This window comes from Passer montanus, unplaced genomic scaffold, assembly GCF_014805655.1.
Source record: "Passer montanus isolate IOZ18808 unplaced genomic scaffold, ASM1480565v1 scaffold34, whole genome shotgun sequence".
Taxonomy (NCBI): Eukaryota; Metazoa; Chordata; class Aves; order Passeriformes; family Passeridae; genus Passer; species Passer montanus.
In genome coordinates, this window is record NW_024368152.1 from 3,098,956 (window position 1) to 3,123,514 (window position 24,559).

General features: G+C 41.6%; 1 protein-coding gene across 3 annotated transcripts in view; it reads right to left on the reverse strand.

Annotated features, from left to right (window-relative positions):
* Positions 1-1,020: 1,020 nt before the first annotated feature.
* FAM110C (family with sequence similarity 110 member C) overlaps positions 1,021-24,559 on the reverse strand; it is a 48,415-nt gene continuing 24,876 nt past the window's right edge. The window contains exons 1-3 of one of the 3 annotated variants that reach the window (XR_005628200.1): positions 11,672-13,842; positions 11,069-11,167; positions 1,021-8,487 (exon numbers count right to left, since the gene is read on the reverse strand). Coding sequence is in view for 2 of the 3 variants with exons in the window: in XM_039715646.1 (XP_039571580.1) it covers positions 11,712-13,628 (1,917 nt within the window). In the remaining variant the exon portion in view is untranslated. Of the gene's footprint in view, positions 8,488-11,068; positions 11,168-11,671; positions 13,843-24,559 lie in introns of those variants that run through there. The other 2 variants (XM_039715647.1, XM_039715646.1) reach the window with 2 other exon arrangements.

The window sequence follows — 24,559 nt, forward strand, 5'->3', positions numbered from 1 at the left end:
CATTCCCAGGATGTTACCATGCTACATGTATACATCTACAGCAAAGCATGGCACTTATCCACGACCAGAGTCATGGATACCACAAATTTTGTAGGATAAGTTCCTTGTGACTCTCCTGCCTCCTCCACTGAACTGTGAATCTGGATGAAAACCCAGGCTTGTAGCAAAATGCATAGTGTAAAATTGGTGTCCTTCTCTTTCTTGTTCCCATTCAGTACCCGAAGAATCTTAAATGTTTGGATGGCTTCAATCTGGATCATAACTGTGTTTATAGAACTATGAAAAGTATTTATTTCAAAAGAAATATACCTATATATACCTTGAAAAGATATCTGTGTAGAAGAATGTTGAGTAAAATTAACAGAGAACAAATACAGGAGTCCTTGGTCAGTGTTTGTTTTAATTTAGGAATGAGCAAAATAATTTTAAGCTGGGCTTAAACTGGAATAAAGTATTTGTGATCTATTTAGAGAGAGAAATACAGATTTATTTTTTTTTAAGTGACAGAACATTAATTTAGATGAAAAGAAACCCTGCTCTCTTCCTTTAACTTACTAGCACATATTCTATTTACACAGTAGGCAAGGGCCCTGAAGCTGGAACAGATATAGTTGAGAGGATGATCCCTGGAGAGCACTTTCAGAGTCCAGGTCAACCACCTTTCTTCCTAGCAGGCCTCCTTCCCACCAGTCCCCACTCCTGCACCAGCTCCTGCCATGTGGGCAAAAGCTTGAGAAGAACCCAGTGTGCTGCAGCACCAAGGGGAGGCTGGTGGTGGCCAGGGTCTGCCCTCGTGCCCCTCAGCACCTTGCAGGCTGGACTTGCAGCTGGTGGAGGGCAACTAGCTCCACTGCACTTGAGAGCCAGATCTCATTCCATGGCCACATCTCAGCTAAAGGAGTGTTTCAGAGCTCCAGATCTTCTCAGTCGTTTCTGTTCAGCTGAGCCCTGTGGCAAGCTGACACGAACTAAGCAGAGGGAGGACCACTGAAGGACAATTGAGCACATGGACATTTCCAACACTTCTGAATCAATTTTATTTTACAGTTAAAGTAATGCAAATAGATTTAAATTCATGCTTCTGATTAAAACAACAGTTTCCTGTCCCTCCCAACTGCAGGTAGAATCTGTGTTCTGTTTTGTGATGAAATACCTCTTGCACAATTTACTGCAACTTTACTAGATGTTGCCAGCTCTGCCGAACCATTAGATAGCATGTAAATACTTCTTTTGGTTACTCTGAAGAAAGACAAAAATACATCAGATTGTGCAACTTTGGGAGTTAAACATTCCTCCCAATCAGTTTTCCTTGTTTACGTGCATTTTGCAGGGCATGATTTTTTATTGCATTTTATTCATTTTTACCGTAAAAAATCTTACAGATTATCCCTATGTAGTGTGATGTAATGAGCAGACTTGAGATTTTTTATGTACTCCTGCTTTTGTACAAACATTTTACACATGAGGACTGTTGTTAATATTGGTCTCAGTCCTCAGGTAAAGCAAGATGCTAACATAATACAAACCATGCTGCTTTATGTTGTAAATATTTGAAGACCAGGGGAATTTATTTGTCAGTTTGAGTTCAAGCATAGGTAAATGGGGATGTTAGACAAAGTGCCTATGGAAGAAAATCATCCTCTCGGATAGTGCATGATAAAACTCTCAGGCACATGGTGTGATTCTTGGGATTGTCCTGGGCAGGGCCAGGAGTTGGATTTGATGATCCTCGTGGGTCCCTTCCAACTCAGATATTCTATGTTCTATGATCAGTGGGCAGAGAAGTCCTCTTACCATCCTACCACTTTGTTTCTGCAATTGTTTTAGAGCAATGTAAGATTATCTATGAATGTCTCAAACTCTGCAGGAATAAGATGGTCTTTCTACTAACTGTAGGGTAATAAAATTATAGAATCTAAATATCTGAAAATTTCAGAAAATTGGAGCTTCCAGACAATTAGTCTGTCTTTAAATGTTACATTGAAGGTCTATTCTCAGAAGTTACACAATTTTCAGCTTCTTTACAGTAATTGACATCAAGGAATTTAATCCTTTTTTATGATGGAATCCTATTCTCATTGTTGTCAGAGCAGATGGAGGCAGCTGTGCAGATGCTCTTCTTAAACCCAATAGATGCCTGGAGAATCACCTCAGCTTGTGTTTGCAGGTGAGCCCAAAAGACTCTGTTTGATGCTGGTTGACTCTTGCATGTGATAAAGTTCTTGCTAAATTTACTTTCCTGCAGGAAATAAATGTTGAGTGAAGACACATTCCCAAGAAATGAGTGGCAAACTGTATCTTTCCAACAATTTCAAGGGATAGCTTGCTGTCCTGGGTTCCACACAGAGCTGCTTCAGGCTTTCTTTTTCAGTCCTGCTACTGCAAAGCTTACCCAATTGACTTTCACTGTCCTAATGTTCTTACTTGGCCCCACCAAACTTCCTAGAAGGTTTAAACTATAGTACACCATGAAAAGTCTTGTGATTTGGAATTTGATTTTGCAATAGCTGTGCTCAGAGCTCTTTGAAGACAAAGTGTCACCATTGCTCTGAAAAATATCCTCTACAAGAGACAAACCAAGCCAAAGATGATGTTACAAAAAGGTATCAAAGAAGAAAACAATGAAAAATTATTGCTAAGCTATGCAGGAAGAACTACATAGATGAAAAAAGACTAGGACGTTGGTCTCAGATCTTGTAAGCTTCTCCTTAACAACAAAGCACATTCATTTTTTGACTTTTTGCATGACTAGTTCTTAGTTTCCTTAGGGCAGAAACAGAAAGATTGAGCAGAAGGGTGTAAAACCTAACTGAAAGCACTATTCAGAAAAAAAAGATTACAGGAATGAGGACAAATAGAGCAGTGCCGTGCGTAATGACTGGCACATGAATGAGTTCATTGGAAATGTAAACATGGAAAGGGATTGGCAGAGAGGGCGTGAGATGAGCAACTCAGAGCGATGAATAACTGCGGAAGTGGTTAAGACTTCCTGGTCACCAAAGAGAAAAACAGTGATGCAAGAAGAGCTTGGGCTAAAAGGAAGGAACAGGAGAAACACTCCCCTTCATGTGCTCAGCTGTGCCTGCCTCTGTGTGTGGCTCCATGTCTTGGTGCTTGTTGCTTCAGTGCTCTAATGCTGATCAATAACTGACTAATAATCAAGTGGCTTTGTGTTGATGATTGCTACCCGCTGGTTCCTGTTACTGCCTCTGAAAAAACCAAAAATTAGTACTCCTGTTGAGCTCTTGATGATTGAGGCAAACTTTGAAACCCAGACAATCACAGCTCTTAGATATTTTTAATCATAACTGCTGAGGCAACTCAAGTCTAGTACAAGTGTGCAAGCTAATTTTACAGGATTTTGTATTCTTTCAGTAACTACATTGATTCCTGGAGACAGATATATGTAGCTGACTTCGATCTGGAAGGGGTTTTTTCTTATGATATTGTTTTTCTGCTATATCACAAATTTTATTGGCAAGTATAATTGAACAAAATTCTCAACACCTTTTGTCATGGAGGTCTTGACAGACTGCTGTTACATCATTGCCTGCAAATGAGCTCAGCAGTCCTTTCTAAGTTCACTTTATTTCCAAGGATGGGGCATCTACCACCTCTCTCTACAACATTGTACTTAAGTGAATTGACATAGTCCTCATTCAGTATCACAGGATAAAACCAGGATAAATATGGCCCAATCAAAAAATGTCCTCAAAATTTGAAGGCATCTCTTTGCAGAGTAAAGCCAAGTCCTGCATTTGTTTATTTGCCTGCTGTTACATAGCATACCTTTTCTTCACCAAAAGCTCTTGGAGATACTAAGTGCTTTTGCAGTGGTGTGTTCAGAATGCCTCTACATCTACAATACATCTGAAAAGATATTTTTTCTGGGTTCTTTCCAACACCAATTTACTACTCAGAGACAAATCAGAAGCAAAGCAGTGGATGGGTAAGCTGTGACTTTTACAGGTTGCTTGCACCAGACAGTCTGAGAGCAGGAGCTGGCCAAACCTTACTTCTGGAAGAAATCCACTGGACTTCATAAAATATGTGATTAAGGTGTTACCTGAAAAATTACTTAAGAGCAATGTTTCTAAATGGCAAGCTGGGCTGTAGCCCAAGGTCATTCTCAGACTACAATTGCTCTGTCCTCTGTAAGGCAGTGAGATGAGCAAAGGCTTGCTGTGGGAGATTAACCTCCATAGAAAGGGGGATGCATGTATTTCACCCTTTCCAGACTTGCTTCATACCTTGCACTGACATCGGTCACGCAGGATTTGTGAGAGGAAGGTACATGTCAGTGACAATAAAGTTGCTCTTGGGTTTTTGTGGAAGATCCCAATTTGCACAGCAGGCATCCTTTACCTCTACCTCAAACTGTCTTCAAATGCTGGCTGGTGAAACTTGAGTCTGAGCAGATTAGACCATACCAAACTTGTAACTATGAAACTGGAGTGCTTTGGTTTCCTGTAAAAGCTCACTGTATGCAACCATTATTTTTGCTCCTTTCTGCACAAAATAAATAGAGCTTTAGCATAATATTCTGAATTATTTCTAAGGAAAGAACAGTCAAACAACAGTTTTTTATACGATTCTGGAGATAATATACTTTCCAAGCAAAACTTGAAACTCTCTCTCACTTTGGACACTGGCTGAGATGAGTGTGGTGTTGCCTGCAGCACATCGTAGCTTTTGACAGTGAGCAAGACCAAACAGAATACTAAATTTGGAAAAAATAGTACCCTTTAGAAATAAACTCTATCTTTTCAGCCATATTCTGAAATAAAAAATATTGGAATGTTGTAGAACAGCCTTACCCTCATGTAATCAAAATTTACTGATATTGAGAGCTACTAGTTATTGTGCCAGCTCCTTGAGAGATTCCGTGCCTGAGCTCTCAGCCAGGGGTCCGGGCATGGCTCAGGGACTGCACTTTGAGATGTTCACAGTCGAGTATCAGCCTCACTCACAGAGAAATCAATTCCCTAATGGGATTCCAGCTTTAAAAAAATAGCACTTTAATGGAGACAGCAAAATAAAAGTATACTTTTAAAAAACCAAACATTACCTCTCAGAGTGGTAGTTTTATTTGTATGCATTCAACAGCATCAAGTTTTTTCACAGGAATATAAGCATAACAATGGTGAAATATCCGTATCAGATCCGACTAGTATTCCATTTCAAAGGATTCAAAAGCAGATGCAAGAAACTTCACAGGAGGCAATGGCAGGACAACCTGCTCCAGAAGAAAGTTTCTGCTTAATCCCCACCAATGTAATGCTTGGCCGATTTCATAAAACGTGTAGACCTATATCCATTAGAAAAGTAATATATATATAGAAAATTCTGTATTTCTTATAGATTTCTGTACAGTAATATTTACAATATATTTCAAATATTTCAGTCTTATCTCCATATTCCAGACCATAAAGCCCAGACTTTGTATCTTTCTCCTGTTATGCGACAGCTGTGGACATTGCCCTTTGTCACAGCACTGGAGAACCATGAAACACTGGGGTGTAAACAGCAATTTGCTCTGTACACTTGCACCCCATCTGACTGTTTTGTTTACATAGTTCTAGTCAAACAAAACAATTCAATTTATGACTAGCATTTGTCATCAGCCACCATTTTAGGCTCCCTAGACTAATGGAAAACCAGCTCCATTGCTAAAACTTCTGTTCAAACTGCAACAGCCCACTTTTCCACAGTTTAACACCAACGTTGGAAAATTCCACCCATCCCAAATAGTAAAAAAAACCCCAAAATAAACCAAAAAATGTTGGGGTTTTTTTTGAGAAAAAGATAGGTAGTGGCTAACATTAGCAAGTTCTTCTTGTTTTGAAGGATATGACTGAAAGATCCAGCAGAAGAAAGGAGAACCCTTTACATGTAACAGTAACAGGAGCAGAATGAACACCACAGCTCTCATCATTTGGAAAAAACACTGAATTAGCCATTCCCAAAACGTATGGGGAAAGAAGATTGTAATCTATTTTTGTTCTGACATATAGGAAATGTAAATTATTAGCTTCCCCACAAGGCATTATTAAATAAAGGGAATCTACAGCTTAACAGGCAAAGATCTTAGACACATCCACATCACCTCTGAAATTAATGGGAGTGCTTGGGATTCCTACAGAGTTTGAACAAAGCCAAAGAAATGCCACATCAGTGTGGAAAGTCACCTGAACCCTACTGAACTATCCACAAAGACAAAAAGAGGGACTAAAAAAGTATTCAGAACGGGTCCAGTTGGGATTTCACTAACCTCTGCCATAAAACCCTTATCAATTTTCAGAAAGGCTAATGTTCAGTATTTTCAAGCAAATGAAACATATTCCTTCCTAATACTGAAAATTCATGAGTAATACATCTTTCATCTTAACTCTTGAAAGCTGCTCAACTGACTTGGAGGAGACAAATAGAAGTTTGAAAATGAAACAAGAATTTTCCTTTGAAACAAAACAAATTAATTCTCTTCTCCTGTGGCACGGCACTGGATTGTAACTCAAAAGATTTTTCCTGCACCCTGAGCTATCTACAGTAATCCATGTTTTTGAAGAAAAGCATCCCTTAGCTCTGATATACAAATATATATGTGGTACAGCATCTTGCTGGGAGCATGAACAGAACAGATTATCATACATCATACATCAGATTATGTTCCTGACTAATAAACCTAGAGACTGTGATCCTTACAAACCTGTACCTTCAGTGTATAAATCTTATCATATTAGCAGCATCTTGAAGTTTTCTGAGAATCATCCTTTTATAATAACGTAACAAATATATATGGAGATTTCATTATATAAGAAAATACCCACGTATGCTACCTTTTCTCTAAGTTTGAAGGAGCTCACACAAACTACTTAGTTTTCTCCCATTTGAAAAGTGGGTTCAATAATTATTTTATCTGGAATCGTTATCTAGTTATCTTAAGAACTTCAGACACGTAGGCCTTGGTACCAACACTAGAAACAGAAGACATTGCATTTCCAGACTGGTGCTGTAACTGAGCACTAACCATCCAAGGACTGACAAGCACATTTAAAACCCATGGAAGTGCAACCCAGATGATATTTAGCTGATGTCAATGAGCTCTTCAAGGGCAACTCTTCCACAAGCATGGTAACACAAGGTAGGCTTTTAACCTCTGCAGGACCAACAGCTGAAGTCAACATTGTGCCAGTCAGGCAGCTTTTACAGATGGGTATCACTGCAAATGAAAGGGAAAGTGGCTTTGGCCTTTTTTTTTTTCAATTGTTTTGTGGTTTGCAATGTCCATATAGAAAGACTTTGATTTTCTAGCAAGCAATGATAAATTGGGGTGTTTGAGGCATAGCCAACAAATTCCATGAGTTACTGCAGAGGCCTCATTCACTACACTAGTGATCCAAGTATCACCTTTTAAAACAAGTTTATCTCAGCCAGCCCAAATGAAGCATTTTGCTGATGATATTGAGTGAGGTGTTGTCTACACAGGACATTCCCTGGCCTGTCTGAGCCCTAACATGCCTTCTTACCCTGCAGCACAGTGATGCCTTGCACTGCCCTGCTGCAGACCCACACTGGGGAAGTGCGGCTTAACACAGCCTGGCACAGCTCCCTAATGCCATTCTGTAACAGCCTGCTCCCTCACTGCCTAAAACTAAAGGTCTTACACCAAACCTTGCAATGTTTGCCATGTCAGACTCAGGCACACATCACAAATTGTACTGTTCTGCAAGGCAGAAACAATGCAAAACCTCCCTCAATACCTGTTTCCTGGAACCATGCTCCTGGAAGTATTTGGCGCTATTCTTTCCCAATGGCTGAGCAAGCTGTGTGACAAACTAGCAAGAGAAAACTAGATGGATGTAAGGTACACCAATTTGGCTTGCATGCTGTCAGAGAAAGAGAGGTTTGGCAGGGATTTAGCTTACATATTTGCCAAGTATCTCAGATAAGGCTGCCACAGTTAGTTCTCACCAGCCAAGCAAATGATGGTGAATGATGTCGGGATGAGCTCTAATCAAACAGCCCTGGTAAGGCAGAGCCTTTGGACATCCAGGTGGAGTCTGTCTGCAAGGAAACATCTGACCCAGAGGTCACTGCCACTTCATTCCCACCTTCTCCTCCCAGCCCTGTTGACAAATTCATTGCTGGAAAGAGATGGGTGCACAAAACAGACCTTCTGTCACAGCCTGGAATGACATCCTGAGGCAGTGAGATGATGTTGAATATTATTGTGGATGGCAGCTGCTGCCATACTTCCATTTTCCAGGTGATTTTGTTTCCTGCTGTCTTGCTGAGGCACAGTTCACAATCTCCACTTTTCACTGCAGTCTTGGACACCCTTGGGCTTGAGAAGAGTGAGGCTTCCAGAGGATGGGGACGAAGGTAGGAAACAACAACAAAATACTAAACTTGGACAAAGTACACATAAGCCAGATGAGGTAAGTCTCTTCCTACGTCTGGTTTTGTTCTACTTCCAAGCCAACAGTTCTGAAGAAAGAAGAAAAACAGTGTCATTTGTTATTTATCACATCAGACAAGCTTAAGGTGATACTCTAAAGCTTTAATTCAGCTGCCTGTGGCTACTGCCAACACAGTAAATTATCCTCCCTGGAGATTTCCACTTGAATAATGGTTACCCATTTAAGAACGATGAGAAACTCAAGGCTGAATAATCTTGATTCAGCTCAGGAAGGAGGATGCAGAGTGACCCCTCTTCCTAGAATCAAGCAGAACTGACAGTGAGAGGAACTGGACTGCAGAGGTCAACTCAGGCAGCTTTCTACCAAGAAACAGCAGTGACCATCTTGCTAAGGACCTCAGTTTTCTGAAGCTCACAACCCACACTCTGCAATCATCTCTCTGATAAAACATACTAAAGAACCTGATCCTTCAACCAGCTCTTTTATTTACACAGTGTTCCACCAGGTCCCAGAAAGCTCATGAAAAATTAAAACAGAGAACATAAAATATGAATGGAATGATCACTGGCCCATAAAAGCTCTGGAGTTCTTGAAAGGTGTTTTAGACATAACGAATGCCGGGATTTCAGAAATGAGGTTTCTGCCTCATTGTCCAAAGAAGATGCAACAATTTTCAAGCTTCTGTAGAAAATCAGGAATTTCTAAGGATGTGCCTGGGAATACCAGGAAGAGCACATTGCTTCCCAGCAGAGAACAGCAGTCCACTGCCCTTTAATAAGCAAGCTCAACAGAACAAAACACCTGGATACTGTGAAAACACAGATATCAGAATTGATGCTGTCAAAGTGTAGAACTGAATGAAAATTTAGATTCATCTTGCAATCATGTAACAATAAACAACTCTCTCCTTAAATTCGGTCCAGTAAATGTGGTATTTACCTTATGGCAACTCTTGATGACCCTTGTACAGGTATTTTTAGCTGACCTTTCTCAACTTCCTACTTCTGTGGCCTAAATGATAAGTATGTTCTCAGTTTTCAGAAACTACCTGACAGATGAGATCCAACAGTTCAGAGTTAGCCCTAATATTCTTAAAATTAGGTTTATAAATAAGGACCCTCTGAAATAGTCTTTCCTAGGCTGTCAAAGGAATTGCTACCAGAGTAATTAAAGTTACTGCAGAATGAACATAGGATCACTTGAATAAACTTGATGTTTTTTTCACTGAGATCTTTTCACCACCTTGTTAGGCTGTGTACTACAATTTTCTCTCATATGGTAAAAATAAAAAGCCATTGACCAAGCTCATGTGAGGTTACACTGGTTCAGCTCCTGGTACTTCCCACCCTCTTGCCTTTGCCCTGATGCAGCACCTCCTCTGCAGACTGCATGCTCCCAGGGGTGCTCACCAGCATCTCCTGCTCAGCTGCAGCACTGGACAGGCTTGACAAATAGATGGGGAAAGGGCCAGCTGCTCCCTCTGGGGCCAGCTCTGTGGTGATGACCTGGACCTTACCCCATTAGGGGCATCCAGGAGCAAACAGGCTTCTATTTGGTTGTTTTTCTTGTGTGGTTCTTGCTTGCTGGAATCTGCCTCCCATCCTCTTGTTTAACAAGGCTGGCAGCTGCAAGGAGCTTCACAAACCCACCACCTTCCTAATTTTGTTTCGTGTATCTCCCTGGCTCTTTATCACAGAAGGATCAGCAAGGAGAAATGATTAGTTTGGGAGAGCCCTTTCTTCTCTCTAAAATTATTTGGGAAAGGATTTGTTACATAACAACACTTCTTTTAAGTTGTCAACCTGAGAATATGCTTATCAGCACAGCCTTGAAAAGTTATTGTATAATGGCTCTCTCCCTGTCTTCCTTCTCTTGCAGGAAGAAAATAGACTATTGAGAAAAATTCTAATTCTAAAGATGAACACAATTTCACATCATTAAAACCAGTTTCAAGTAAATGGATAAAAATCTATTTACTTGAAACTTGAAATTGCCTTATATGGATTAAAGGAATTTAGCCAGTTTCAAGTAAATGGATAAAAATCTATTTACTTGAAACTGCCTTATATGGATTAAAGGAATTTGTAGAGACAGCCTCACATCCACATAGGAATGAGGCTCAAGCACTACAATTCTCCACATTCATAGGACCCACATGCTCTGTCAACAGCTGTATCTACACCAAATGATGTTCTTCTCATGCACCAATTACGAACTGTCAGAAAATATACATGTAATCCTTCATATCAAGACCTACTCATGAAATTTTTAAGTACCTGACGGTAAGCTGCAGTAGTTATCCTAGGGGCTTTATGCAGTGGAAGAAGAAAAACTTATAGATTATCAACACCACAGGCTCCATGAATATAGCTCTTTTCCAGGAGATCATACGCAAAATAAACACCACTTCTATTAAACCCAGGACACTGGCTTTTACCAGAGCTAAATTTGTTATGCTTCTGTCTGTGAAGTAATTGATTTCTAAGCCCAAATCCACACTTTTGTGTTAATTATCTTTAACTCAAAACATTGGAGCACCCCTCTGACCAATGCAAACTGCACAACCCATTCCCAGCTACCTGCACCAACCACACAGCAAAACCCACTGCAGAGGAAAACCCAAACTCTGTGAAATGCTATGAGGTCACCTGGTACAAACTTTTAGGGTCCCAACAAGAAGCCAGGGAGGAAATAAGATTGACAGCAGGGCACTGATTCAGTTTTGCTTTTCTGATACTTGGGGGTGCCTATGTGTAAGGAGAAAGAGAGAGAGTGAAGTAAAGGGGAAAACTGTAGCAGTGTAATGTAAATACAGTGCACTCCTGATGAGTAATAGTTTCAGCAGTACAGTATAAATACAGTGTACTCCTAATTAGTAGTAGACTGTTCAGTCTGTTACAAATAACTGTAACTAAAGGTTGAATACATTTCCTAGCATTTAATATAGCAGAAATTAAAAGAAGTAAGATATTTGCAAAGCAGGCATCCTTCACTCACACTGACTCTTTAATTTCCTGTGGGGGGTCTGAGCTAAACCTGGCAAGTTGCAAACCTTTACTTGTTCATATTTTGTCTTTTGTAAAAACAGATCTCTGATTTGCAAAAAAGCCATACCTGGAACATGTGGTAAACAAAACACATTTCCCTTCAGCCCTTCCTGAAAAGACTAATATAAACCATGAGAAGTTAGTTAACTGCTCTCTGAAAAGGAAAAAGAAACCCAAATTGTCAGGGCGAGGCTTTGCACACACCTTGAGTTCGCCAGGCTCCAACACATGCTGAATGAAGCCATCACGCCAGTTCCTGGATCACCTTATTGGTCTCCTTGGCTTTCTTACACGTGTACAACCATTTGATTATCCGAGCGTTGCGCTCGATCACGGAGGTGCTGCTGGGGACCTGCTCGGTGAGCTCGTCCTCCAGCAGCCCCTCGTCCCCGCTGTGCCTTGTGAACTCGCTCTCCGATGTCGCCACGCTGATGCTGCGGATCTTGAAGGAGACGTTGTCAGACACCACAGAGAAGTTCTCTCTCCCAAGATCCTCAATAACCTCCTGCTCCAGGCCACAGTACTTGAAAAATGTTTCAAACTCAGCGAAGGACTTGGAGTAGCGAGAGCTGATGTCTGACTGGGAGCGATGGAGACCTCTCCTCTTCACCTCCTTGACCTCTTCAGGAGGTGTACTCAGTTTTGAGGGTCTCTCATGCTCTGTTGTACACACCCTTGCCCCTTCAGTGCTCACGGGGAAAGTCTGCACCGCTCCATGTTCGCTGGGCTCGTGGTCACCATCTTTTGCTGAGAGAGGCTCATTGCTCTCGGTGGCTGCGACGTCCTCCATGACTCTGGGCAACGCAGGGGAAGCCAATTGCTTCTCTTTTATGGACCCATGGAAGATCCTCCTCACCAAATTCCCCCGTGAGCTGTCCTGGCTTTGACCTCTGCCGAGCTCACATTTCTGTCGGTAGATCACCAGGGAATCCGGCCGCATCTGCCTCCTGGTGCTGCGCCTGGCGATGGGGGGCCCGTGCTGCAGGGGGGCTCGGCAGGAGCTCGCCGCCGTGCCCGGCTCCGGGGGCTTCGCGCCCGTGCCCAGCTCCCTGCTCGCTGCTCTGCTCTCCACGGAACAGGTCTCGCTGCTGCTCTCCGAGGCTGAGCTGAGCGCGATGACGGGATCCTGCCTGGTGCCGATGACCTGCTGGCTCTTTACGTACTTGGCCTTATCGGCGGCCAGTCTCTCCACGGCACTTTTCCTGCCCGGCTTGCCGGCCTCCAGCTGCCTGCGGAGGTACTCGGGCCCCTTGTTGAGGAGCCGCAGGGGGAGGGAGGAGTGCAGGTCGGAGATGGCGTGCATTCCCACGGCCCGGGAGAGTTCAGCTGGCATAGCAATCCAGGGACGCGGATCCTGCTTCCAGTCCCGAGAGGGAAGCGGGATAAGGGAAAAAAAAAAAAGTTTAAAAAAAGGGGGGAAAAGGAGAATCGCGGTGTAGGACAGCCCGGGCGCGCTGACGGCGGCTCCGCGCTCCCAGGGCCGCGCTCCCCGCTCCGTCGGGGCGCCGCGCGTCCCGCCCGCCCGCCGGCAGCATAGCCAATCCCGGCCGGCAGGAAGCGAGGGAGGCAGGGAGGGAAGGAGGCAGGAGCCGCCCTGAGGGCAGCGGCCCGGCCCCGGCACCTCCCGCGGCGCTGGGGCGGCCGGGGCTCCGGGGGCACGGCGCTGCGGTGGGCGCGGGCCGCCTGCTCCGACGCCCGGGCGCTCGGAGGGTTTGCTCCCCTCAGGAGCGTCCTGCCCCGAGCCACCGCCTGGGAGCTGGCCGCTGCCTGAGGGCCTGGCCCGGAGACCCCAGCGCACCCTGCCCCTCGGGGGCACCACCTTGCCCCGCTCCTTTCGCGGCCCTGGCGCGGTGCGTTCCCCCCGCGGGTGTCCCTGCCCGGCCGTGCCGGGCGCTGCGCTCCAGCGGGAAACCTTGGAATGATCGGGAAAGGACGGGACGGGCTGCCACAGCGCAGCGGCAGAGCGGGGCCCGGGCACGCCGGGAGGGCAGAACAGATGTGGCCCCAGCTGTGCCCCCAGATGTGCCCCAGCTGTGCCCTCATTTGTGTCCCCAGCGGCATCCTGCCCTTCCCGGGGCAGCGGCAGGGACACCTTTTTCCCTGGGTCACTGCTGTGCTGCGACTGTGCACGTGTAAAGTGTAAAGTGCAGTGGAATGGCATCAGTCTGAACTGCGTGTCGCAAATCTTTGCCCTTCAGAAACATAGGGCAGAATTCCCATCTGGGGCTGGCAGTTCTGAACGGGCAGGACAGAGCCATTGGCTCCCGAAAATTAGACTTGTAAGTCAACTAACTGGGGCAGTTCAACTTTAACATGTGATCTCATGTGACATGCTCTGTAATAACTGAATTATAGATAACTTTTGTTCTAATACAGGAAACAAAAGCCAGTTTATATCTGCAGGTTTTTTCATGCATATTTTTTTACTGGTTTGGCTTGGTTTTAGTTTGTCTGTTACTTCTGGGGTCTAGAATGCTTTAGTGGTGATTGGTTCATACGTCATTTTTACAGTCACTAAATTGTAGCTAACGAGATTAGAAAGGAAGAGATGAGCCTTCCTGTCATTGTGAAGTTTCAGGGTACACCACTTTGCTACTAGCAAGGTTCTCACTGTGTCAAGAGAAAGTTTATGATCAATCCTGGAGTCTGAGTTTGGGCTAACGCTTCAGTGAAGACCTTCTTAGAAACACACAAAACAGAAATATTCTCTTGCCAACATGGTTCTACTGCTGGTTTTCCCCTTAATTTTACATCATCTTTGTTTCTAGACATGTAGGTCTGAACTCCAGAAGCCCTATAACACAAACAACTGCCTGTTCACAGCAAGAATCCCACATATGATCCTTGCCGGAATCATGACTGAAATTTGTAACACACCTTGAGATCACTTAGGGTGAAATTGTTGATATGTAGGATGGGTGCAGTTCTTTGAGAAATAATTTTTTTTTCTTTTACAGGTGTACAAGTAGAGCTGGTTCACATAATAATTTACCTAAAAAATATTCTTGAAAACTGAGAGACAATAATAAAATTTTAAGCACAGTTAATTACTAGGGAACTCTTTCCTGTTAAAGTGGTTCATACACGGATGTGTAAGAGTGTAGTTAATATCATTACATATTGAAATGCTTCCTGGGATTCTGGGCATATAGGGAAGGCTGATGTTTTCTGACAATTAATATGAGCAATAAGCTGATAAACATAATGAATTTAGTAACGAGATACTAAGGTTTCATTTCCATATTGACAAATATGCCTTAATTTTTTCCTTCAACATTTTCCTTGGAGTTCTATGGCACTGAACAATGTAATAACACATATTCACATTTCTCCATGCATTTTATTTTGTGTTTGTTCCAAATGTTCCAAATGCTAGTGTCTTGTAGAAGCTTTAAGAATGTGCAAAAAAAATGTTTACATTCATTTGAAATTATACACAAGTATCAATAAGAGAAGTATCAATAAGACCAGTCTTATTAAAAAAACTACAATTAATTTCTTTATCAAAGCTTCATTCACTTCAAAAGTTCATTCACTCCCTGCAAAATTATATCGTTTTTCTCAGTGAACAACAGCTTTGTGTTTAGAGTTGATCTACCAAAACTATTTTAAAACATAGGTTTTGATGGAAAAAATTTAAAACATTTTAAAAAAATTGATATATTTTCCTTTCTCTTAAAAAAAAAATGTTTACATTCATTTGAAATTATAAGAAAAATGAACACACACAAGTATCAATAAGACCAGTCTTATTAAAAAAACTACAATTAATTTCTTTATCAAAGCTTCATTCACTTCAAAAGTTCATTCACTCCCTGCAAAATTATATAATTTTTCTCAGTGGACAATAGCTTTGTGTTTGGAGTTGATCTACGAAAACTATTTTCCAACATTGGTTTTGATGGAAAAAAGTTTAAAACATTTAAAAAAAATTTATATGTTTGTCTTTCTCTTAAAATGTCTTTGCTTTAAATGCATGCCTGGAAGACTTTTAATAGAATATTTTCATTTTCCAGCAAGTTTCATCCTTGTCTCACTGACAAAAGTAGATGTGAGTTTTGATTTTCTATGAAGTGCATGTCACAAGAAATTTTTCATGAAAAATTGCAGAAGCAATTTCCAGCTGACATTCCAGATATGTGAGATACTTTTTCCTGAGAATCCCGGGTGATGACAACAACATTTAAGGGGAAGAAGAGTCTTCCCAGAGTCAGAAAATATTGCAAGCAACAAAATTCTGTCTCCCTTTAGCAGCTGCACAGTCAAGTGATATTTTAAATATGTTTAGGTCACATATTCTAAAACTTAAATGCATTTTAGTTTAAAATATGATTTTTGGATTTGAAATGCTTATATTTGTATTTCTTGGAATTAGCTCTTATACTTATGGATACACTCTTACAGTATTTAAAGAAGAGGGAGCAATTGCATTTCTTCCTTCTGGAAAGCAGAAAGAGAGTGTGTTATGAGAGTCCCAAGCAAACCACCTTTGCCCCTGTCCCAGAACCAGCTTGCAGATAATAAAAAGGAAATAAAAATGGGTGCAGCAGCACCCATCCCTCAGCCTGTCAGCTGCCATCATCTCCCTCTGGCACCAATGCACTGGACAAAGGTAAGAGAGGCAAGTCCTGCACACACTGAGCCTCAGCTGACACAAAGAGTTTTCCCACAGAAGGAGAGTTCTGCAAAACACCTTTGAGTCAGCTGGCATTTAAAGTTATCACGAAACACAAAGCAGTTGAATTTTACGTGGGGTAAGAAAAAACACTTCTCATTGAGTTTTTATTAATAAGGGATGTTTTCAGAGCACAGCTAGAGCCTGAGCTGGAGGAAAGCCAGAAACAGGACTGGTACAATGGCACTGCAAGCAAACAGTACAATGCATGCAAAGCTTAGGTCATTGCTGTCACTGCTGCCACCCACTGCCAGTGTCAGTGACACTCTGGTTTATAGTGGTCAAAGGGCAAAAATGAAGTGGTGGCAGTGGGAGGTAAAGGCAAGGAGGAAAGAAGAGAAAGGGGAGCTCAAGCCCTAGCAGAAATAGGAAGCTCCCATTCTGGAGACTGCCAGAACAGTGGTGTCCCACCCAGGAGTGAGGTTTCTGCCCCCAGCAGCTCTCAGTGCTGAGTGCAGGTGTTGCAGCCACATCAGGGGGTGATTCACTTCCACTGTGCCACTGTTGGTGCCACTGAGAGTCCTGTTTGCTGCACTGGGGGGATGTAAAGCAGCCACAACACAGAAATGAACAGTTTCCAAACAGCTGCCTCCAGTGGAGACATTTTAGGCCTTTCAACATGAAATCAGTGACTGTACTGATTCTCTCAGATTCACACAACAGAAGATACAGGCATGCCTGTACAACTTCAGGCAGAATTTTGAGACTTAGGGCTTGAGCACTGTATGGCAGAAGCAGTCCCACATCACTTGTATGTCTTCATTTAGCCTCTCCCACCACTGCCAGATTGCTTAGCATCCTCTTCACCATTGTGATTTTGGGTTTTTTTACTTCATTAGACAGCTTAGCATCTCTAATAAGAAAACATCTCCCTCCTAAAATCCATCCAGCTTGCTCACAGTCGTCATTAGTGGGCTTCATTTTTTGGAAATTCACCCCAGAGGTACCACTTTCCAGGCTGAACAACCATCATGGATCTTAACAGGAGTGTGTAATTTACATCACAGGGATTCATGGCAACATATGGGGAGGGAGCTTAAAGCAAAGAGCAGAAGAAAAGTGATGGAATATCACAGTGAAAGCAAGAGATGAAAGGGAGAACAAATGCAACATGCCTTACACCAGGCAGTTACAATGGGCAACATGCTAGCCGTAGCATGACTCTTTCCTGTTTTATGCTTTCTTATCCCTGCAGTACCTCTGAGCCTACACTAATTCCTTTTTTCCATACACTTGTCACGTGCCTAAAATGTAAAAATAAAAAAATCCAACCCAGGTTTGGTGCCTAACATATTTAAGCAGGTGTTAAAATATTGAGATTGAATATTTTGATATGAAAGGGCTGATATGTTTATCATGCTGTCTGATCAAATTCACTGAGTAATTTGGAAAGGAGGGGAAGAGCCAGAGTTTTCACAGTAAAATACAGCTATGATGCTGTAAAGGAAATAAGTACTTGAACTCCCAGGACAAGTCTGTTTGATCCTGAAAGGGATTCCTTGAATTTGAATTGAGATGCTTCATGAATGAATGCATGTTACATGTGTTAAAATAAACTTTGCACTCAGAAAAAGTTCTTACTGCTGCTTCTGTCATGTATAAGTTGGATAAATGTTCCCAGTGTTCCCCGTAGGCCTAGTCATACCTTGCAGTTGTAAAACTGCCTCTCAGTGCTTGCAACATCCTTTACCAACCAACCAAACTCAAACACAGTCATTTCACCCAACACAGGGATGGGTCAGGGCACTTCTTAAATACTTTATGAATTTTATAGGCAAAATTGCTGCAATCATCAGCATTTTTATCCACACAGTTTTCCTCTGTAAAGGTCCTGCTAGCCTAGTCTCATGTACAGTTAGCTTTGATCATAGAAAAGCCCTTTCATGTCATCTAAAGCTAAAACCCATAAAGGTTTAAAGCCATGCCTGATGTCTTAGGGAACTTCCAGCATCTGTGTGTCACCTCTTTGCTGTCTGCTTGCCTGGCAGATGCCTAAAACAATCAGGGCAAAGCTTTTGCTGTTGCTGTGCCAAGGCCCTACGTGTCTATCTGTGGGCCTAAGCAGGTGAGAGATAGTGCACACTTCATGTTCCGTGAATTCCACTGTGTATTCACACACAGGCAGGTTAGGAAGTACATGAAAGGTCACTGATAATTGAACTTCTGCCAGAGAATTGCCTGTTGTCTGTTACATATCATTTATATCATGGTAGTTGGGGTACTCACCTGGCAAGTGTGAGAGACAATCTTCCCCTCCCAGATTTGCAGCAAGCTCTCAAAACTGGATTTCTTGCTTCCCAACACAGTAGTTATAATGTGGGTCTGTCGTTCATTGTCACTCAGACTGTTGCTGAAAACATGTATATTTTGCTTGTCTAATTAGAAATTACTGAAGGCAATGGTCAGAGGATATTCATTCTATAATCTAGTGTGCATGCACCTAGGAATTTAATAGATTATTAGTTACTCTTGCAAAGTGTAAGGATTTATCAGGGAAGGTTGAAAAAGTCTCACCTTCAATGCTGTTTAAAGTGCTCACCAAAGATGTGCCTTCAAATCATGGAATGGTATCTGAAAACTTCATCTCTTACACCATACTTGCTGACATGCTGCTATAAGCTCTCCCAGTCTCATTTTAACTCATTTTGACTGTAGAAATCAAACAACTAATGTTTATATTTGAAAATCCTAGTGATGCATAGGAACCAAACAACACTCAGAGCAGTCTTCAGACTTCTGAATGTCCTATCAGCTTATGCAGGTATTGCCCCATTCAGACACTGACTGCTGGAAATCCCATTCCCTATTGGTCTTATCCATTTTCTGTAGAGTTTATTAAATGTTTTACAGTAAGTGGTGAGTCACTAAACTCAAAATGTTTCTATTAAGACAGAAATTTTGTCACATTTTCCTTGAGAGAATGCCCATCATAGAGCTCTTTCTAAATGCAACTGAATAAATTTGTCCAACACTGTGATGGACACGGCTCCTAATGTTTGAAGAAACCCAGCTGTCAAACACCAAAACACTGGAAATGTCACCAAAGGAGCACGGTATCAGAACTTGGAATGCATGGATATGTATAACATGTGAAGTCTGTCATCTTCTGTCTAAGGTTTTAATACCAAATTCGATGAGATCATGATATGTCTTTCACAAGGATTTCTTGTAGTCTCTCTAAAGATACAGCTTGCAGTCGTTCATTCTTTCTTATAGAGTGATTGCAAATTTAAGTTTCTGTCCTTATGAAATCTATGGAGAACTGACCAATGTTTTACCTGTACTTCCTATGTATTAATTTGGGCCATGGTCTCTCTAGCAGGGTCATTAGCAAGTGAAGTCTGCATGTTACCTTTCCACAGAAGGAGCTGGTGCTTTTCATTGCTGAGATACCTTGTGGTTTTCTATGATTTTTCAGTGCTTAGAATCTTTCCTAGATCCCTAAGGATGTGGGTTTGTAGTTCAGTTCTTGATGGACATGTGATAATTAAAGGAGACTTGTGGAATACAGGCTGAGGACTCCAAAATTGGGTTTTTTACTGTTTAGGCACAAGAAATATGCAAATATAGGAAAACTGAAAAATTTGCTTGTATCAATGCAGGTTTTTTGCTTTCCCTTTCTAAGTATTTTCAGGTCTCCTTCAGTTTGCTGATGCAAAAGCTCCTTTCAGAGTTTAGACGGGAAAATGAACTAATTTATCAAGACAGTTGTCCTGCCAAGGACAAATGTTTACATTTAATAGTCATTAGTCACTATACCTCTGAAATGTGGTGGTTTATCCTGTCACTTTCTAAAGGACTCTTGTACAGTTCAGACATAAAAGGCAAATATCTTCCAAGCTCAAAAGGGAACCTGCACCCTGCCCTGTCAGTATGTACAGAGGAGATAGACAGGCTGTGTCTCCTTAGCCTGACTTTGGGAATCAGCACAGGCTCTTGGCTGATAGCTGTTTCCAGCTATCCTGTCTGGCTAACAAGTGAGTTAAATAGTGTAGATGTTGTCAAATCATGTCTGGTTTAGTGTTGAGATCAGAGAATAAATCTGAGCTCTCAGATGCGATTCTGAATTCTCACTACAGATTTAATTAATTGTCTGTTTGACTTTCTCTACATATCCACCATGATATGCAGCAGTTCTGTGTATAGGCTAAGTGTGAGCTTGAGTCTGTTCAATAATTTTCAGCTGTGGGTTTAGGGAGATTAGTAATTTTCTGTTACCTTATAGAGTTGTGTTTTAACTAAGCTGGGCAACATCTGTGTTGCAAGTGGGTTCTCTGACACAGTTGTTTACGTGGTGAAATCGAGCCTTGTCTTGCCCTTTGCATTTCAGAGTCCTTCTAAATGCACCCCAGTGTGACCTGAGCTCCACATAACAACAGAAGTACATTCACAATACTCTTGTGATGACCTGACTACAAATTCATGTACATGAATTTATCTTGAAAGTCAAAACAGATTTCTCATTGGATTGACTCCAAAGATTAAATAACATCTTGTATAAAGATAGTAAAATAGCTTAGCTGTTCTGTACCATTACATCAATTCCAAAGCTATACAAAACAAATAAACATAAGTCCCAGTATTCAAGCTTCATTAGATTTATGTTGCACAGCTACATTAAACATAATTACATATTCAGTAAGATCTTACAATGCTGATGCAACAACTGCTCTGGACAGGATCACACAGTTATTCTAATTTGCAGGTTTTTCTAGGAAACAATAGTCCAGACCTCTTCCATGAACAGGTCCACTCCTGCCCTGCAAACTTAAGTCAGGTGCTAGCAAGATTCTAAATTCCACCTGAAAAAGCAGATTCAATGAGCAGAAAAGGGCTGGAGACTTTAGTCATTCATCCCATATGACTATTCAGTGTCCATCCAGTAATTTACCTGTCAGAAAATGTTTTTCCACCAATTTCTTGTAATTTTCCTTTTTTACAAGTACAGCTGGTACAGGCATCTAATTTATAGCACCCTCTCTATAAACTAACCTATATGTTTAAGTCTTTCTAAGACAACTTTTGAAGACAAATATAAAAGAGGAAAAGCTTCCTGGATTTCTGAAGTAGATTCCAGGGCCATTTGGGCTTTACTAGAGCCTGAGTTGTGAGGTGGTGGACTAAACCAAGGGATGGGTTGTGACCTGATCAGTGTGAGGGGTTAGGGAGGGAAGGTGAGCACTCATTTCCACACTGCCTTTGCTTTGGAGCCTCCAGTCACCCTCCAGAACAGGCAAGTCCTCTGGGTGCTGCTCAGAGAGGTTCCACCCCCAGAGCCACTCCAAACGGATCCATGGACAGAGCTCCCCCAGGTCTGCTTCCTTTTGCCCTCTGTCTCCTTCACCCAACACCCTCAGGCAATGAGACAAATAAGGCAAAAACATTTATAGTTGATCATATGATATTTTTGAACACCTATTTAATTTCAATTCTTAATGTGACCCATTCATTTAGTTTTTCTATATAGATTTCAGGCTTCTCTTTTGTGTATTTAACTTTTCTGTAAATTGCCTACAGCATTGTTAAGCATAACATAAAAGAGTTCTAGCAATATTAAAATCAACTGATATACAAATAAATCTGATATGCTATTTACTTAAGGTCTAAAGTACCTATTTATCCCCACTGAAAGTGAAACTTCACTGGAGAGAAAAACAATTTCACTTTATAGTTCTTTGGCTTTGAATAGTGAGTGTCTATTATTTTAATACCAGCTGAACTTAGAGGGAGCCTGTAATGTAAGCCTAATAGAACTCATTTCTTGTTCTTAAAGAGTAACTGCAGATAGTATTTTAGATTTTTGTTACATTACTATTTTAGACTTTAGAATTGCAGATAGTATTTTAAATTTCTCGTAGAAATTTTCTTCTATTACCCCATCTGCTAAATGCACCAAAAAAGCCCCTCCCCCCCTAAAAAAACACCATTAAAATATTTTAATGATTATACTGTTGTGGCGTTTTTTCCTCTTTCACATGAGATTAGCTCAGTTGGTTAGAACATGGTGCTAATAACACCAAAGTTGTGGATTCAATCTCTACATGAGTCATTCACCTAAGAGCTAGAATCAGTGATTCTTCTGCATCCATTCCAATTCAGAATATTCTGTGATTGTGTGAAAGTATTTGATTATTCTATTGTCCTGTTCAGGATCTGTGTCAAAAATTTTGTTAAAGGGAAGAAAATAAGGATTAACACACAAACTCAAGTCATGCAGTATGTTGTGGAATAAAAGTTAGTTGAAATCCTTGTTCCTTTGGTTTAAGACCGGTACTAAGTAATGAATAAACAGATAGTCTGGTAATTCAGATTAGCATTCTGGATTACCAGGGAAAAATATTTCCAAAACACTATAATTATTAAGTTTTCTAATCTGGGTTTTGTGCAGTGTGTGGTTCTCCCAGTAACCCCAAACAGAGAACAAATTTGATCCATCCAACTTTGTAGTGCTGAGCACTCAGCCCAGACTGAAGTGAAGCTGTTTCCCAGGAGGTGAAAGCTGTGTGCAACCAGGCCCTGGACCACAGGGTCACACAAGGGTCACTCCTCTTGGCCTTCCTGGTGCCCCTGTGCAGGGTGCTGGCCCTGGCACCAGGCATGGTCAGCGCTGGCTCGAGGTGAGGGATGATGGAGCAGTGCTTGGATTAGCACATCTCTTGTCCTGAGTTAAACCCATCTGAGGCTGGAAGAGCAAAGCCCAGCCATTGCAGATGTTTTGGGAATGGGGGCAGCTCTCTAGGGGGAAAAGCAGTCTCCTGCATCCACCAGAGCCCCTGCAATCCCAGCAGTGGCTCTGGCTCCATGTGTTTCATGTGGCGCCTGGAGCTGACCCTTATCTGATTTCAGCAGAGACAACATTTGCTGAACCATTTGTGAATCACTTGACACTTGCACAGACTTGTTGAGAAACCAAAGTCATCTGCCAGACCACAGTGTTCCTGGCTTTTCTTTCCTTCCTTCATGAGACTGCTGCTTCAGCCAACTGAAATTATGTGAGCATGGCAGAGGTGAAGAGATAGGCCAAGATGGTGAAAAATAATTGTGTTTTCGTAGGTTTCCATGCAAAAATGAAGGCTTTGTATGTATCAGTGAAGCTATAAACAGCTCTAGTTCCCACTGGCTTCAATCAGAGATAAGGACACGAAGCATCAGGCAAGTTTGTTTGCTCAGAGATACAATCAAGAAATAAAAATAACTTGCATCCTGTCAAGTTAGTCAAAGACGTCAATGCTCAATGAACCTTTACAAAGGCTTTTAAAAGGAGATAAATAGTGTAAAGAGCTTAACTTATTACATAACTAATTATATTTCATTTTAAAATAATTTAAAGTGAATGAATAAGTAAAATATAATTTAATATTTAAACTTTTTAGAAGCTTAAAAGTACTGTAGACAAAATATGCACACATTAGTTTGCTGTTGTCTTATTTGAGAGGTTTATGTTTTGTTAATACTGTCTAGGCATTCCTAACACTGAATATGTAAATGGATACAACATCAGAGTGTGAGGTTGCATCTCTGAGCTTCAGTGTCAGAGCTTTGCCTTTTATGATCCTATACAATTCTTTGAAAAGGCTGACAATATGCATTGGTCATTAAGTTGCCTTATTATGTTGTAAAGGATTTTAGAGGTTGAAAAAGGATGATTAGCAAGGATATCAGCTATCAAAATCAACTTCCAACTCCAACTCTACAGAGCAAGGAGAACAAAAAAGCACAAAATCTTTCCTCTTCTAGATAAGAAATAGAGATAACAGGCAATGTTTTTAATGAACACTCAAATCTTTTTACACATATTTTTAAATGGTGGCACTTCCAAATCCTTCTGCTAGCAGAGCTGTTACTTAGTAAGGGTCTTGTGTTTCTAGCTGGTGAGTATAAATACAGCAGTATTACAGGTCATCCCTTGGAAGGCACTTTGTGAAGGCTGTGGTCTACATCTGCCTCTCCCTCACCTTCCTATCAGGGCTCACCACCCTCCAAAGCCAGCACTGACCTTTTCAGTGAAGAATGCATTTTCCTACATATGATTATGAATTTTCCTTCTGTTGGAAACTGGAGTGCCATTTATATGAACAATATTTGTTCTGCTTCATGCTGGTGGTTTAACTAACAGCTCTTGTGTACAGTGCACAGGTTTGAAGCCTGGCCCCACAGCACGGAGCTCTTTGTGGCTCAACACGAGAAAGGATAGCAAAGCACATGGAAATGGTTGGGGGCTGTGTTCTCTACTACAGCAGCAGCAGCAAGGGTTTGCTGTCTTTGCCAGCAAGGCACAGCTGAGTTATGGGGGCTGTGTTCTCTACTACAGCAGCAGCAAGGATTTGCTTTCTTTGCCAGCAAGACACAGCTGAATTGCTCAGTGGAGCTGTGTGTGGCTAGAGGTAATGAGTATTAGATTACTGGCAAAGTCAGTG